Genomic DNA, 16,570 nt, shown 5'->3' with positions numbered 1-16,570 from the left:
ACCGACGGACCCGTCCTAATTCCCGACCAAGTCTCTTGATTATTGTCTGGAGATCCGCAAGTATGATAGTTTTCGTACGAATAAAAAGATATGACATGATGCATGACTTCGTTCGTTGGCGACGAGTCCTCGTGACGAGACCCGCACACGTATGTACATACCGCAAAGGTGGATGAAAAAAAGCAAAAAGAAATGACCTACGCAGGGCTCGAACCTGCAATCTCTTGATTCGTAGTCAAGCGCCTTACCATTGGGCCAGCAGGCCTTGCTGATGAAATATTTTGCAACAAGGGCTACTATGACCCATTATTACTGTGAGAGAAGCGAACCGACAAGTGGATCTAAATGCAGCCGAGGTCATCTGCGTACCGAAACTCGTTATAACCGTGAATATACAATTATTTATATTGATATATACGTTAATGCAGCACTATGTACGAATCCCAAAGCAGATACACCTGTCAGTCAGTTCAAGCATCGACTTCTGACATCAAGCGCTGCGATTCAGCATTATCCTGCGCGTGGCGCACATGGAAGTCGAAGCTCAGTTCTCCGACGAGACTTCTCACATCACTGGACATACTGTGTTAGCAAATCTCTGTATCAATCCCTTAATTTCACCTTACAAGGAACATACCGTAACAAATCGTCCAGAGTAAAGCTGACCACCGACCGCAGCACCTCCAGACATACGAACGCCGAAAACGCCGGATCCTCGACATGGCGGATGCTCAGCAACTCGCCATCGATGCGCTGCAGCTCCCTCACCAGCGGGAAAGAGTCGCCCGTCGAGAGATACGGCGGCAGCGGCTGCGCGTTCGTCATCGACGCCGATAGATGACAGAGCAGCGAGGTGGTCTGGTGCGACTTGAAGCCCGCGGACTGCAGCGCGATCGACGCCAGTCTCGCGACCCATTTGTTTTGGGGATGATTGCCACCACCGGGAGGGTCCGCGGAGAACGCGTCCAGGTTCTGCGTGGTGTGTGCCATCAGCGCCATGCTGGTGAGCGTGCGCTGGATCTGGCCGATGATGCGGTCGTAGGTCGGCTTGGGGAATTTGCCGCCGATTGGGGGCTCGAAGCTGCTGAAGTGGCTGTGCATGCGGAGGCTGTTGAGGAGGATCATCTCCTCCTTGAAGATTTTGTGGCGGGTGTAGTCGAGGTGGTGGGATGCGGAGCGCACGTCGTCGTGGAGGCTGCCGAGCTCGCCGTTGAGCCAGAGCTCGATTGTCGTGTGCATGCAGCTGTAGAATTTGGCGAGGACGAAGAGGCCCCGTCCGAGGGCTTTGCGGAGGGTCGATTTGGCGGTGATTGGGTACGGGAAGATCACCCAGAAGAAGGAGATGGCGCAGCCGGCGGCGACTGCGGCGAGTTTGTAGGGGCCGAAGATGTAGATGGGGTAATAGGGCTGGCCGTTCGAGGTGGCGACTTCGACTCCGAGTTTGCGGACCTAGAGAACATTGAAATCCAGTTAGACCTGAGAATTGATTGTAAAGAATGCAGAGAAGGGGGGCGGACTTGTAACTCGTATCCCACGATGACGTTGAATGTCACTATGGCAATTACAGTTGCGCCGAAGTACTGAGGAACCTTGATGTAGAAGTAGTACTGCCAGGAGGGTCAGCGGTGAATAATTTGGAATTTTCCCCTCACAGACTTACTTCGAATATGTTTCCAATGTAAAGAAACACTATGACTCCTGCAGTCTTTCCATCCACTATGTACCACACGATCAAGCTCAAGACCATCGACACGACCGTTCCAGCAATTCGAGCCACAAAGCCGAACATAGTCTGCCCACTCGTTGGGTTCATACCGATAACAATGACAATCATGGCCCAGATACATCTTTGGTGGATGAAGAAGTCCTGGGTCTGCCGCAGGAAGGCTAGGATACCGACGCAAAATGCCGCTGCTGCCACGCGGAAGCCGAAAATGCTCTGCTCAGACTTGATGACTTTCGATATAACGCGCAGCACTATGCTTCCTTTCTCGAAGAAATTGGCAGGTGGCAGGTGTTCAGGGTCTGGAAATGTCTCTGCTTCGCGCTCTTCATAGACGGCGGAGGGATTGACGTGGGAAGACTGTCGTCGGCCAGAGCCTTCTCCTGATTCCTTTTGTTCAGAATCAGGAGACAACCACTGCAAAATAGTCTTCTGTTTCGGAAAAATGAGTCGGTTGCGTTTCATCGTGCCATCGTCAATCTTATTGTCTGCGAATTTGACCAGGTCGAGTGTCGCCTTCAGAATGTTGTCTTGCAAGTGGCCCATGTACAGAATCATGAAGAATTCCTGTTTCACATCAGGATCAGCTGCGACGGCTCTCTGGTCGTTGTTCGATGAGGCATAGTCGGCATTTTCGGACAATGAAAATGCCTCAAGAGAGGCCAGTGTCCTTGCGAGGTCTTTGCGTCGGGAATAATACTTGTTGATCTCTCGCTGTAGTAGTGCTGTGAAGCCCTGCTGCAACGGATTAGGCATCTCGCCTGTTGCCTCCTCATCTTTTTCCTGATACAATCTCTCAAGGTGCTTCCTCTTCTTGAGTTCCAATCTCAACAGAACATATTGCAAGCCGATTTTTACTAGGTGAGCAGACTCCACCAATCTCTTATGAAGTGTCTCGGCAACTTTCTGCAGCTCAGCTTGCTTCGTTGGTGCCTCTTCGCCATTCTCACACGATCCGACACTGTTGTTGCGGGTCCCTTCATTTTTCACAACCATCTCGAGGATGTCAGGAAGCATTGCCATTCCCGACAGAGGCAGCAGAAGGCTTCGTAGCAGACCACCAATACTACTCAGATCATCAGCCGATAGCTTTCCCCAGGCGATCTCATCCTTCGAATAAAACATATCCGACTGCAACTTCCCATGCAAGGCATTCAACTTTGTTACTGCCGCGCCGAGAGCTTTCTTCTTTGCTTCCAAATTCGAAACCCCATTATTCCCTGCTTCAGCCACACTCCGAGCAGTCCGGGTTCGACTGAGAAGACTCTGATTGCCAGTCCACATATCTGGACTCTCCCCTACGAATTCGATATGAGCTCGGAGCACGGCATCAATCTGCGCGACGTAGCCCTTGATGTCCTCGAAAACATGTCCTCGGCTCGTGATCGGTAATATAAAGAGAGAGACACCGATGGCAATCGCAAACCCCAGCATAAACCCCTTCAACAATCGGCTGACAAAGCTCAACCCGTCAGATAGTGTCACGAATGTCCCGGCTCGGGTGATGGTCACAGAGCAGAAGATTGAGAACGCCACCATAGGATCCTGTAGCTCCATCGGTTTCCAGGCACGAATTGTATTCGCGCCCCTACAGAGAACTGTCAGCGTTGCCTGTCAGTATCGCAATCGAGGCAGCGCAATTACCAGATCATGAATATAAGCCATATGGCCGATACGGCGCAAGCATCGCTGCTGAAGCCAGTGCGGACACTCTCGCTTGCGTCTTTCGGGGTGTTGTGCTCTCTTGCCTTTACAGCACAGAATATTGCTAGACAACAGAGCGATGCGGATACGCAGGTGGACAAGAGATCGAAGAACATGATCTTCATGAATTTCGCGCGGGGCATGAGAGCCTGCGACAGGACGGAGATCAACGCAGATAGGTAGCCGATAGTCAGGGTGATGTCCGCAATTGAGCTGCTCTGATAACTATCGCGGGCTTCAGTCAACTGCTTTGATATGTATTGGTACTAGATTCGCCCACATTGCAATGACAATGGTCGGTGGCAAAGCACCTTTCAGCATCATGAGAGAGGATCGAGTATCCAGGTCCAGGCGTCGCATCCAAGTCCTTGGATTGAGTGTGCTGTGAAGGGAATCTCAGCTCCTGCTAGCTGCAGATTAAGTCATGGAGTGCGGAATGTCATACCTGAGCACCTTGGACAGTCTGGATCCACCAGAGCTCCGAGGAGGAGCCATGGTATGTCAACTGTCTCTCGGGCTATCTGTTGCTGGGGCAAGTGGACTGACTGATCGAAAATCTAAGTAAGATCTATGGGTGGACTTTGAAAGATGCTCGAGAGAAGAAAGGATGGAAGATTCATCCTCTCGTGATCTCAACTAGCGTTGTTGATCGTATCGCCGACGTCCGGGGCCGCATCCGGTTCGGGTTTCCGTGCCTGAATTCCATGGCGCCTGCCGAGCTAAATGCCGATTCGAAAGTTTTCTTTTCTTCACTAGTTTTCGAATGTGGACGATCATTAAGACACTGTATTGGGATCGAGTGATATACATAGTGCAGCTTGGTAGCAGTCTCAGTCATACCGGGCGTTTTGATAATGAACTTGAGCTGATCACAGCTGGTGCATATTGATTGTTGACGAAGGAATTTATTGGGTGGAAGATTATAGTTAGTATGGTTGTCAATTGAAGCTGACTTTGTCCCGACCCTTTCCCGTCTGTCCAAGCTGATAATACTGTCCTATGGAGAAAAGTTTTAAGGTTTTTGCAGGCCTTCGAAGATCGACCCAGCAATTCCATGGCTATCAGAGTCGGCAGGGAGAAGGACAAGCATTCTGAATTGTATCCAGGCGGGCTATTGTTTTACCCGCTGCTCTGAATTACGATCACCTGACTAGACGCATAACTTATGCATCTTGTAAGTCAGTCAGTCAAGATGAGTCAGGAATGACTTGTCTGCCTGCGACACAACTCAGGTGACGGTTTTCTCTCATACGCATTTCCCCCTTCCGGTAAACGACAGCATCCAAACCTGTTGAGCAACTGTTGAGCAACAATGATAATTCCCTCATAGTGCATCGACACAAAGGAGCGCTCTCCTAGCCGGTCAACCTGAGGTATTTCCAAGGTGTGGTTGCAGAACTGGGTGTGACTGACCAGTGCTGGTGTTGATAGCGAGCAGACATCCCACCATCATCGCGTTTTGGACTGCCTTACGCGGCGCCACGGAGCTTTGGACATCATCCCCGCATTGGCATGTTTACGAGTACTAATCTACCCCGCTCACTGGCCAAGACCTGTCAAACGAGACCGCATCGAATGTGGTAGACTGAATCAGGTCGAAAGTACTGTACAGTACTGTACATGAGTCCTACAAATGACCTCATTCAGGACAGCTGGCGCCAGTGTCGGGTGGTCCAGTCCTCCAAGCACGAGGAGCCAACGAATCGCGCGACTAGTTGACTTTGCAACATGGAATGCTCTAGCACCTGGCTGTATCTGCCACGCCTTGGCACGGTCGTGATATCCACCGTGGCCATCATGTCATCTCAGCATGTATCGTGGTACCCGGGAAGTTATTCTCCTCAGCCACAATGTAGGCGTTGGTTGCGGAGTGCTGGTGGAGGCGATGGTGGGCCTCAAATATGTGGCTGAGTCTGTGACGCAGGGGTCGGAGGCTCGGAGCCCTACCAGGCGGGGATAGCGTTGACGATGGGACTTTACTTGAGTCATAGAGAACTCAACCGAGGCGTAGCTGGGTTGAAAAGAAGTCAAAGCTAAAGAAAGGAATGTCAGACCGACCACCAAACTGTAAACGTAGCCTAACGGCGATGGATGACGCGCTCTCTGTTTGCACACATCTTACCTTCTTCTGACCATCGGCCATGTGACGCGTTACCCAAAGCTGTTGCCAGCCGTGGCAACGACCCAAGCATGCCCGTCCCGGATGATGATGTTGTATGATTGGGTATGATACGAGTGACAATACAGGTACGTCGGACTTCGGAGGAATCCCTCCGACTGGGGACGAGGCTAACATCTTGCAGGTAGTCAACCAATGGGTAGCTCCGTATTCCCAGATTGCTGTCCACGAATGTTGCGTACTAGTCCTAGTCTAAAGGCAAGGCGGTCTTTTATCGATCTGATAGGTATTGTAAATACCTGTATGTAGGGTAGGTAAAATTGGCCATCCGCTTCGGTGATAATCATGGATGTGTCTCACTCTTATTGCTGCGCCGAGAAATTGGTTAGGTTATAATACAGTGCTCTATACTCCGTAGACGGCAATGTGCCGGGAAGATAGATCGATAGCCCTAGGTGATTTACCCTTCCAGTAGTGAGGCGTTGCCTCGGGGGCAGGTTTTCCGTAGTCGCAATCTGATCACAAAATTGGGAGGTTTCCATGTTCTGGGTCCAGCATTCTGACATGGTCCTGGGGGGTGTTCGTCCATCCCCTTGCAGGGTGCAGACCAATTGAGCAAGGTCAAGTATGAACTAATTGGCATCTTCACCTACCAACGAAGGAAGGAAGTTATTTCTTCGCTTGTACTCCGTACGGTAGGTAATTGTACTAAGGTAGACAGACGCCAGGCCCTAGAATGGATACCAGGTCGACGGGCTGCAGAAGGGAACCATACGAATTCGATCGACGGGAACCCAGATTAACAGCCCTCATGCCCCACACCACGGTGGAGTGGATACAGTAGGGTAATCAATCACCATCCCTCGTCAACTGTTGCTGTGTTTTGCGACTCAACCCATTGCCGAGTCTCCAGAGATAAAAAATAAATGAAAATACCGGCAGAAGGGCGGGATCCGAGTCCTCATGTCGGAGATAAGCCGATGACCTCAGCACGGTGTAGCTGCCCTTGGCAGGCCTTGGAAGGGACAAGCTGATAGGGTGCAGGGGGAAGAGGGAAGAGGGGGGGGGAGGAAGATGAAAGAAAAAGAAGAAGAGGAAAAAGAATGAGGGTGGATGATTGATAACACGATACTCCGTAGATAACAACAACTTACTCATGTACTGTAACAGGACGCAAAACGGGGCAAGCAGACGGGCCCATGGCTTCCTCCCCTTCATGGTTAAGTGCAGGATGATCATGCTGGGGCTTGGCCAGCATCATTGGCTTGCCGCTCCCGCCAAGGGCCCCGGCCGGCCGCTCGTCCTTATATTGTCCTCATTTCGCTGTCTCTCTTGCCCTCTCCAACTTCCTATAAATCCACTTGAAGCTTGGCTTGCTTCTTCCTGTGCGTTCGACACAGTTATCTTTCTCTTGTTCCGTTTCTTCTCATATCATCTCTGCGATACGCCTCAGGCTACTTTGCCTTCCCCCTTGATTATTCCTGCTTCTGGTTCTGAAATACATGCGTAAGTGCCTCAGTCACCTTCTGATACCCCTTCCTTCACCTGGTTTCAACATTGCACGCGCGCCAAACTTTGGTGGCTTTCTTGGTGCATGATTATTGCTGTTCTTTTTGAGAAACCAACTGATAATCTTCTTGATTCCACAGACCGGATTCACTCGTGGGCGAAAGCTCACGCGTCAACTCGCCAAACTCAAGCTTCCACCCAGGCAGACCAAGCCTCCGACGAGGCAGTGGCTCAAGATGGGCAAGTGAAGGAAGCTATACGTGACCCGGCTAGCCCGGAGTCAGAAAAGAATACAAACGAGACCACCAAGCCCGGAGTCTTTACTCGCATGAAGGATGGCATGGTCCGCTTTAGCAGCCACACCAAGACGGCTCTTTGCCACAGTTGGGTCAATGTGCTGCTCATCTTCGTGCCCGCCGGTATCGCCGTCCAGGCGGCCGGGTTGAACTCGGGCTTGATCTTCGCCATGAACGCGATCGCTGTCATTCCCTTGGCTGGTCTCCTTAGTCACGCCACTGAGTGTGTTGCCAGCCGCCTAGGTGATACCGTCGGTGCACTGATCAATGTCACTTTTGGAAATGCAGTGGAGTTGATCATTTTCATCATTGCACTTGTCAAGAATGAGATTCGAATTGTGCAAGCATCCCTCTTGGGATCCATTCTGGCAAATTTACTGTTGATTCTGGGTATGGCCTTTCTGTTGGGAGGCTTGCGTTTCCAGGAACAGGTAAGCAATTCTCGTTTGTGCTTCTGAGTTGTGCACTGAAGTTATCTAGATCTACAACAGTACGGTCACTCAAATGAGTGCTTGTCTTCTTAGCTTGAGCGTCATGAGCTTGTTATTACCTGTGAGTGATGACTTGACACGTCTGAGGGTGCAGAACTAACACAGTCATCAGACGGCCTTCCATGCTTCTTGGTCAGATAGCTCGAATGCCGACAAATACACCCTCAAAGTTAGCCGAGGAACTAGTGTGGTAAGCTCTTTCAGTATTACGATGTGAAGTGCATCAAACACTAATTGTCTCAAATAACAGGTGTTGCTTCTTGTGTACGCCTTGTACATCGTTTTCCAGCTTAAGTCGCATGCCTATCTGTACGCCAGTACCCCTCAGCAAATCATCGACGAAGAATCCCACCCAGGTGTGCTGGCCGAGTTTATGAACAGCTCGTCAGATTCAAGCAGTTCTTCCGACGAGTCGGTTGACACCACAACGTCCTGGTCTACCGCCAAACGAATCAAGAGGGCCATGAAACACAGACGCCACCGAAAATCAAGCACGAGCTCACGTGGAACAGTATCTCCGCAATCGTTCCGTAAGAAGTCGCTGGTGGAATTGCCATCGTCGGCGGTCATTGATGAGGCCCACGGCTCTGGCGACTTGAACAGTACCACTAGCCATGCAGAGGGTTCGGGGTCTTTTGTTATTGATTTTGGCGACGATACTCGCTACGATGCGGATCACGAGCCACACTCGAGAGACTACGAACCGCAGTCGCGGGACTTCGGAGCTGCCCCGAAGGCCTCGAAGCAGGAGAAAAAGGCCAAGAAGCAGGAGAGGAAAAAGCGGGAGAAGCGTACAGAAAACGCCGAGGGCGCCACCAACACAGCTATGAACGGACGGCCACCCATGAAGTCTTATCAATCGGAACCTGCTGTTGATCATGGCGATTTACAAATTCCCGTCGAGGAAATCCCCGAAGTGCCTAAGAGGCGATCGCCATTTAGGCCTACCATTCCCTCATTGCTCTCCAACACAGTGTTCTCTACCGCTCCGGGCATTGCACAACCAACGAATCTCACCAGTGCATCTGGACTCCGCCGTACACACTCGCTTCCTTCTTTCTCCAATCGTCCCCCACCCGTGGGAAGTGCTGTACAGTTTGCTCGTGGAGCATCTCGCATGCCTACTGTGGTCAGCGCGGCCACTGTCGAAGACACTCCTGAACACCCCGAGCCAGATATGTCTCGCACCTCCGCGGTGGTCATGCTCCTCGTCTCAACAGCACTTGTTGCAGTCTGTGCAGAATTCTTGGTTGATGCCATCCCCAACATGATTCAAAGCTCGTCTGTCAGCGAGGCTTTCATCGGTCTGATCATCCTGCCTATTGTCGGTAACGCCGCCGAACACGTGACGGCCGTGAGTGTGGCTACTAAGAACAAGATGGATCTTGCTATTGGTGTGTCGGTTGGTAGCAGTATCCAAATTGGTATGTACTATTCGACTCTTGGGCTTTCTAGAACCTGAGCTGACCTTCAGCAGCTATCTTCGTCACTCCCTTGGTGGTTATCCTCGGGTGGTGCATGGACAAAGACATGTCTTTGTACTTTACTTTATTCGAGACCATATCCCTCTTCGTGACGGCCTTCGTCGTGAACTTTCTTGTCCTGGACGGCAGAAGTAACTACTTGGAGGGGTCTCTGCTCATCGCAGCCTATGTTATTATTGGGTATGTTGTATTGGTCTTCCCCGCCATATTCTATTGAACACAGTTCTAACGAGACTTGTAGTGTCGCTGCCTTCTTTTACCCCGGAAGTGGAGAATCCAGCAACTTCGCCGGCAGCGCATAATCGTTCTTAATATTGATATTGACGGCAGAAGCCGTCAGTATCATGAGCCTGACACGTCTGGACATTGTGTCAGATGCAGACTGTGGACTCCAATCTTCGGCAAATGGAATTTATGATTAGTTTCTATTTGGATTGAGGTGGAATTTGAATTTGAGCGGAGGAATGGATTAACCAGGATTCGAGGAGTTTTGTGGCATATGACTTATGGTCGAGACTGTAAATATTGTTGCCTGGGTGTCCTACTTGGCAGAGTTACTCCGCTATATGACTGGTATTTTGGATCAATCGATTTTCTCGAATTCTCTCCGAGGCAGGACATCTGAAAATCCTGTGTTATAGGTGTATTGGTTATCTGAAAGTGCACTCACTATGTTCCATCCAGCAGAAGGGCCCTAGCCCGTAGTGAGATGCTCCGAACGGATCCGTAGCCCCTCGGCGAACGGAAGATTGAAAGAGGAAAGGCGCTTGGGACTGCCCGGGCTGTGGCTGAGCGGTGCCTTTCGCCGCGGAGACACAGCCACTCATTGAGGCACACGTGGCGAATCGCTCAGGGGCTCCGAGTAAAGTCTTGGCACGGCGTACGGATTGCTCGCTCAGAGACTACTGTTACAGATAGGATGATAATTTCTTCCCTCTCTTTGAATTTATCCGGTCTCCCAGGAGGAGAAGATTTCCTCTGTGCGATGCTGCCATGAGCTGCTGATAAGTAATGTAGATCTTAATTCTGGATGAGTAGAAAGCGTGCAACTGCAACTGGACTTCTTTTCCAGTTGCCAGGATCCCAAATTAGCATGGACGTCTTTTGGAGGGCGGCACTCAACCATGGCCCACAGCTTAGTTTAGTAATTTCTGGAAGGCCAAGGACCCGCCAAGCCGAGGAAGGGTTCTGTCTGCCAGTGTTCACCGGACACCGCGGGCGGATTCAGTTGATTCAGTTGATTCAGTTGATTCAGTTGCGTGTTCATTCGCCAGTGAATAAACAGCGGGGGTCCTTTGTGGCTGATGCAGCAGCAGGCCACTTTTGATTGGATGGTTCTCACACCAGCCCCCAATGTGGCGCCAAGAACCGAAAAAGGAGACGAATTGCTGCGGCATCGCTTGGACAAGTCATTCATTTCCCCAGTCGCCCTCTGTTCATTAGTCCGGATATTGACAGCTCTGCCCCGACTGGTAGCTCATACGAGTTGAAGACTGCAATCCAATCGATTGTCGTCATGTCTGTTGCTCAGTTGACTTTTCAAGAATTTCAGGAAGACACCCATCATTCCATGATCGACTTGTCCCTAGCTATGTGCCTGACAAGGTTAAGGCTGCCTTTGCCCCTCCATCTCTTCTCCCTACAGGGATAAACGAAAACTTGCCCCGCAATTTCTCCTCATCATCCTTCCCCAAGAAAGAAAGCTGTCGAGCTGGCCTTATGGCATCAAGAGCAGAATTCCATTGCATTCCAGCATTATTATCATGAGGCCAACTGCTTGCCCATCGGGTCCCACACCCATCAGGGGCGCTTGTGTTACGTATCTGCCTAAATCCTCTGCATTGTCACAACTTCAGATCTACAATCAACAATGAAACCGGACTATGGGTTGGCACTTTCTCCATCTCAACAAATAACGCGGTGGATACACTCTACTTTTAGCGCTTGCCTAGGTCATTCGTTGGCTGCCATGAGTCCCTGAGGACTGTTATTATCCCTGATAGCGATGGCAGAGTGGATGCTGCATCTGTGACCTGACTCCATCCGCCCACCCCTCCCCTCTCCAGCTGACAGGGACCATCACAAGAGACTATTTAAGGGTCTTCTGGTGCTTTTCTGTCCTCTTGACTTCTGTTTCATTCTCTCTTCCCATCTGAATCTTCTTCCTCTCCCACCCACTTCCCTCTCTGTTGCTCTAATCGTCACCACGAGTGCAGAATCAACCACAATGTCTTACTACGGAGGACAGCCTTACTACCAGGAGCGCCCTCCTTATGAGCGTCCCCCCTACGACGCCCCTCCCGCTGACAGACCTCCCTACGAGCGCCCCCCATATGACAGACCTCCCTATGATCGCCCGCCTTCCGACAGACCTCCCTACCAAGGCTCCCCCTACGAGAGACCTCCCTACCAGGGTGGTCCCCCTCCAGAGCGTCCTCCCTACGAAGGCGCCGACCGCTCCTACGACTCTCGCCCTCCATACGCCAGCCCCCCTTCCTCCTTCCGGCCTCCCCCGGTTCCTCCCCCTCCTCTTCCCATGGGCTGGACCCAGGAATGGGAGCCTAGCGCCCGCCGTGCTTTCTTCGTCGAAGTCGCTACCGGCCGCTCCCAGTGGGAGCCTCCTCTAGGCGACTCCGACGGCTCCCGTGATCTGGCTCCTGCCGGACCTCCGGGCGGATACTACGGTGCTTCTTCACCCGCTCCCCCTCCGCCGGAGGGCGGATACTACCCCCCTCCCCAGCAGGGTGGATACTACCCACCTCAGCAGGGCGGTGAATACGTCGACCCCGAAGAGCAGAAGAAGAACGAGCGCAAGAAGATGATGCTTGGTGCTGCTGGCGGCCTGGCTCTCGGTGTTGCCGCCGGTGCTCTCATCAACCACGAACTGGGTAAGTCATACTTCCTCTCAGGTCGACCATCGTTTTGCGTTGTGGTTATACCTTGCTAACTAATTCCGAACAGAGGAGCACTCGAGCTCGAGCGACGAGGAGCGTGAAGAGCGCGAAGGCTCCCCCCAGCGTGAGATTTACCACGAGCGCGAAGTATACATCGAGCGTGACGTCGAGCGTGATGAGGAGCCTGCCTACGAGCCCGATGACTGGTAGTGGTAGGCTGAACCTCCTTTCTCTTCCCCTAGATCCCCGCGGTTTTGAGTTTAGATTGAGCGATACGTTTTTCGGGAAGTTTATCTGTATTTAATGCAACCAACCTTCTTCTTTTGTTTTTCTTATCAAAGACCTATGGTACTTAGGCTGGTATGGTTTGCATAGTGCGAAGGAACCACATCGAACCAGACCTAACCTAATCCTGCAATAGAATGTTTAAGTCCAATCCAAAGAAAAAGAAAGAAAACGCTGTCTACCAAACCCCAAATCAAGACTTGAGAAGAACAGGAACTACTCACACATCTACAGTAGCGCATTCGACCCAGCCCAACCTTCAGATCCACCCTTCCTCACCACACAAACGGAATCAAGCGAGCCGTCCGACGATGCCACCGCTCCCACTCGACCCCAAAGTCCCGGTTCAGCATCCTCTCCTCATCCTGGAACCTGAAATAGGTGATCCCCAGAAAGACCCCCGTCGCCAGCAGCAGCAGCACGACCCGGCCCCAGGCATGAAACACGAGATTACCCAGACTGGACGTCTCGGACACCGACCAGCATGCCCCTATCGCCGGGACAAACTCCTCCACCGCCAGCCGCACATACCCCACGACCATGAGCAACCCGCCCGTGTAGCTGGGATGCTGGACGTACCGGTACACCCCGTCGGTCACCAGTCCCTCGGTCGGCTTGGCGAGGTGGAAGGTGAAGTCCCCGCCCAGGGCGCGGTAGGCGGCCAGTCGTGTCCATGCGCCGATGTAGAACAGGAGCAGACTTGTGGCTGTGGACGGCGTCCAGGTGAGGGACTCGGTAGGTGGGTTGGTTGGGGATGGGCAGACGGCGGTCATCCACGGCGAGGTTGGCGGGTCGTCGTGCAGGAGGGTTAGCAGCGCTAGGTAGAGGAAGCTCAGTGGGATGACGGGCTTCATGAGGAGGAAGAGGGGGTCGATGACGGTGGCGACGCGGTCTTTGGATGTGTCGTTCTCGGAAGGTTCGGGTTCGGGTGCAGGTGATTGGAGGCATCGGAGGGCTAGGTAGCTGGATACCGTGTAGGCGAGGGTGAGGGCAAGGGCGGGAAGCGTTGGCATTCTAATGATGATGGAGGTGAAAATGTGAGGTGTTGGTTTTCTCGCTGTAGATTGCCAAAGAAGGGTTTCGTGCCGTCGTGGACTGGCCTGGTGCTTGCCTTTGAGGACCCCGTGAAAGAGCATACCGATTACTGTACTTTATATAGGCTAATTCCTTACTGATGCCTTAGTCTAGACATGTACGTATATCCTGTACATGACTCGGTCGGAGTGGCTTAATTATGTCATTGCCTTGGGATGCATTATTCAAGTAAGTGGCTTGATCACGCGGATGTTCAGTCTGGTAGCAGAGGACAGCAGACTGTATATGTGTAGATTGACGTATGTAAGATTCCCACCATGCAGCAGATTTCATCATTTCCGGCGCTCTGGAATGTACAGTTCTGTTTGTATGCAGTCGAGCGGTCGGCCTCAGGTCACATGCTATGATCTTCCATCTACCACTCTCCTCTTATTTCTCAATCTCGCTAACCACAAACGGAGCTATGCTCGCCAGCTTTTCTTGAGTCTCAGTGAGTTCACGCGCAGGGGTCGATTGCGCGATGACACCAGCACCAGCCTGCACCCACTGACAACTCTGATCCTGGAAGACAGTTCGGAGAACAAGAGCTGCCTCCAGGGTCTTGTTGCCTTCGATCATCAGAACGGCACCCGAGTACAACTCCCTAGGACGATGTTCGAGGCGCTGAATGCCCTCCAACGCCGCCTGTTTCGGTATTCCAGATGCAGTGATAGAAGGAAAGAGGACGTCGAGGGCGTCCCAGGGGTCTTTTTCCGGCTTCAAGAAGCCAGTCACAGTAGACCCGAGATGCTGGACACTGCCTCGAGGCCGGACTGACATCAGGTCCTCAACACTGACTGTATCCTCTGGACAGAGTCGCTTCAGCTCGTCGATCGCTTCTCGGACGGAGATTACATGCTCCACAATCTCCTTGGAATCGTTAAGCAATTCCTGCCTCAAGCGCTCAACCTCAGTGTCTTTGCCCTTGCGCGATCGCGTTCCAGCCAGCGGCTCAGTGGTCACTTTTCCCTTTTTCACTGACATCACGAGCTCGGGACTGAAACCGGTTGCTTGGTAGCCCCCGTGGCTCAGGGAAAAGCTCCGTGCGGGTGCATTGCAGCGTCGACCACACAACAGGGTAGCCGGCATGTCCACTCGCCCGGCGATTTCCACGGCTCGTGAAGGGATGACCTTCGTATACTTCCCTTCAACGATCTCCGCCAGCGCGGTTTGGACGCGAGCCAGGTACTCGCCCGCAGAGTCTTGCGTGTTGATACTTTGATTCGGTATAGGATCAATGCGGGTGGCACGGTTTATCAGCTCAGCCAATCCTTTTACTTCCTCGTTGTCATTCCCCGTCAGAATAACCTTGTCCGGCGAGAACGATATCTCGATGCGTGGAACCATCAAGCTCACAAGCGGCCATCGACCGGCCGTAAATGGAATGCCGCGCGCATGTGCCGCGTAGTTGAACCCGACATATCCGAATACCTTGCGGGCGTCATTGGCGTGCTTCGACACAAGGTCTCTTGCGACATCCGCCAACGGGCTGGTGATTGGGTGCGATTCTCTGTGAGGACCGGCGGAGACTGTCGCCGTCTCCCCCTTAGCGTCAACTACGAGTGACGAGTGACTGCCGATGCCCAGGTGCCATTTGCCCTCTCGCTCATATGCATAATAGTCATCACTCTTGTGGGCTCGCAATATTTCAACCACTCTTTCGAGAGCGTCGGGCTTTCCCGGAGTAAGAGTTATGGCAGTGCGGCTGAAGCTCATGTTTTCTGGTATGCACCAAAGACACTATTCAGAAGGATACAGACAAGTGGTTTGGAAATCGGTAGCAAAGCTCTCAATTTAGGTCAGTATTGTGCGGGGGACGTTTGCAGCATCATAGGTCCTTTGGTACTCACCGCTGGAAGAAATTTATAGATTTCATGAGCACTTCGTCCTCACACTCACTCTATTCAATAGGCCCTGTTCAATGAATGAGTCCTGTGGTTCATTGGAAAGCTGCAGGTAATTGACCCGCTGGTCTAGGCTCAGCTGAAGAATGCACAGATCGGCGTACTCACATGGCAGAGTGGCTAATTCGGTCTGATATCACATTGCATTGGATGTGCTTGTTGCGATGATTGGTCGATATAACTGATATGAGAAAAAGCAAAGTACGGCCGATCATTAGCATGATTCGCTGCGTCTCATATTTATATTATTTTTATTGCATCATATCAAGCTAGCCATACTTGTTCTGCAGCAGCATCGGACTCGCCGATCAGACATCATCTCCGCCTGCAGATTCAGGCGAGCATGCGAGATGATGTGTAACCTCGACTGTGACCAAGCCAATCTCTGTGTAACGCAGAGCCATGGCCATGGGACTTTTGAAGATCGCAGTATTTGGATTATCGAGTCGCATCAATCTCTCACGTACTTGAGGTAATGCAAGAGCAACGTACTGAGACATTAAGCAGAATAATCCCGAGCTCCGATAAACAGGTTTGGCTCTGGGAAACCACAATGTGAGCTCATCTCGGGGATTGTTACGTACAGTCTTGCGTTCGTGAGAGGTCAGCCGTGTACAGAAGTACACACCCCAGCAATCAAGCAATTGCAGCGAGTGTTTGACCATCGCCGTTCTCGAGGGCGATGTACTAGCAACAAGTAACGGGCGACTTCTCATTTGCCTGTTCCGTTGCCTTCCGGACTAAGGTGGTTTCGCACAAGACCAGTTATCCAACCACGATCAGACATGGACAGCAGTGGCAGAGCCAGAAAGTGGCTTCTGCTCAAACTATTACTGCTAGAACGGCTGCACTATCAACATTGACTTTGTGCGAACATGCCAGGATCCCGGCGTCGGAATGTGCGAGCAGCGACACTCCCTGTCAGCAGAGGAAGGAGTGACTCCATCGCAAGCCGAAGACGTCATCAAATACGGGGATCTCATCTGCAGATCTACTATTGCTTGCTCGGATTTTTCGCATCTGTTCTATTCGTTCTAAACAGAAAGATCTGATCCTGAAGATCTCATTCCTGCTTTCCGAGCGGATG

General features: G+C 51.9%; 5 protein-coding genes and 1 non-coding gene across 6 annotated transcripts; 2 read left to right on the top strand and 4 right to left on the bottom strand.

Annotated features, from left to right (window-relative positions):
* Positions 1–193: 193 nt before the first annotated feature.
* BO82DRAFT_t51 lies at positions 194–265 on the bottom strand. The gene has a single exon. It is a non-coding gene; the product is annotated as a tRNA-Arg (tRNA).
* A 162-nt stretch (positions 266–427) lies between these two features.
* Positions 428–3,922, bottom strand: BO82DRAFT_302115 (uncharacterized protein; the record flags this gene model as incomplete). Its single annotated transcript, XM_025632107.1, has 7 exons — positions 428–573; positions 638–1,449; positions 1,518–1,607; positions 1,661–3,311; positions 3,368–3,652; positions 3,708–3,809; positions 3,873–3,922. 7 exons carry the CDS (start codon positions 3,920–3,922, stop codon positions 471–473), a joined length of 3,093 nt encoding a protein of 1,030 aa, XP_025495853.1. The 3' UTR covers positions 428–470.
* Positions 3,923–7,140: 3,218 nt separating this feature from the next.
* BO82DRAFT_371555 (putative membrane bound cation transporter) lies at positions 7,141–9,543 on the top strand (the record flags this gene model as incomplete). The annotated part of the gene is made up of 5 exons (XM_025637278.1): positions 7,141–7,782; positions 7,832–7,903; positions 7,955–8,032; positions 8,093–9,266; positions 9,320–9,543. The coding sequence occupies 5 exons, from the start codon at positions 7,141–7,143 to the stop codon at positions 9,541–9,543; spliced, it is 2,190 nt and encodes a 729-aa protein (XP_025495852.1).
* A 1,722-nt stretch (positions 9,544–11,265) lies between these two features.
* On the top strand, positions 11,266–12,575 carry BO82DRAFT_165111 (WW domain protein). Its single transcript, XM_025630292.1, has 2 exons — positions 11,266–12,214; positions 12,288–12,575. Exons 1-2 carry the CDS (start codon positions 11,554–11,556, stop codon positions 12,428–12,430), a joined length of 804 nt encoding a protein of 267 aa, XP_025495851.1. The 5' UTR covers positions 11,266–11,553; the 3' UTR covers positions 12,431–12,575.
* BO82DRAFT_350976 (methyltransferase family protein) lies at positions 12,322–13,722 on the bottom strand. Its single transcript, XM_025634295.1, has 2 exons — positions 12,642–13,722; positions 12,322–12,432 (listed from the first exon to the last, which is right to left on the bottom strand). The coding sequence occupies exon 1, from the start codon at positions 13,516–13,518 to the stop codon at positions 12,781–12,783; it is 738 nt and encodes a 245-aa protein (XP_025495850.1). The 5' UTR covers positions 13,519–13,722; the 3' UTR covers positions 12,322–12,432; positions 12,642–12,780.
* On the bottom strand, positions 13,674–15,295 carry BO82DRAFT_371554 (putative salicylate synthetase; the record flags this gene model as incomplete). The annotated part of the gene is made up of 3 exons (XM_025637277.1): positions 13,674–13,676; positions 13,991–14,795; positions 14,904–15,295. The coding sequence occupies 3 exons, from the start codon at positions 15,293–15,295 to the stop codon at positions 13,674–13,676; spliced, it is 1,200 nt and encodes a 399-aa protein (XP_025495849.1).
* Between the last annotated feature and the right edge of the window lie 1,275 nt (positions 15,296–16,570).

This window comes from Aspergillus uvarum (assembly GCF_003184745.1).
Source record: "Aspergillus uvarum CBS 121591 unplaced genomic scaffold BO82scaffold_6, whole genome shotgun sequence".
NCBI lineage: Eukaryota > Fungi > Ascomycota > Eurotiomycetes > Eurotiales > Aspergillaceae > Aspergillus > Aspergillus uvarum.
Note: the sequence above shows the minus strand (reverse complement) of the source record. Positions and strands in the feature narration are given on the sequence as shown.

Bases quoted from the DNA above. Each gene is read 5' to 3' on its own strand.
- BO82DRAFT_165111 (XM_025630292.1), top strand. From the start codon at position 11,554: ATGTCTTACTACGGAGGACAGCCTTACTACCAGGAGCGCCCTCCTTAT. The intron at 12,215-12,287 runs GTAAGTCATACT...AATTCCGAACAG, and splicing joins TCTCATCAACCACGAACTGG to AGGAGCACTCGAGCTCGAGC.
- BO82DRAFT_350976 (XM_025634295.1), bottom strand. From the start codon at position 13,518: ATGCCAACGCTTCCCGCCCTTGCCCTCACCCTCGCCTACACGGTATCC.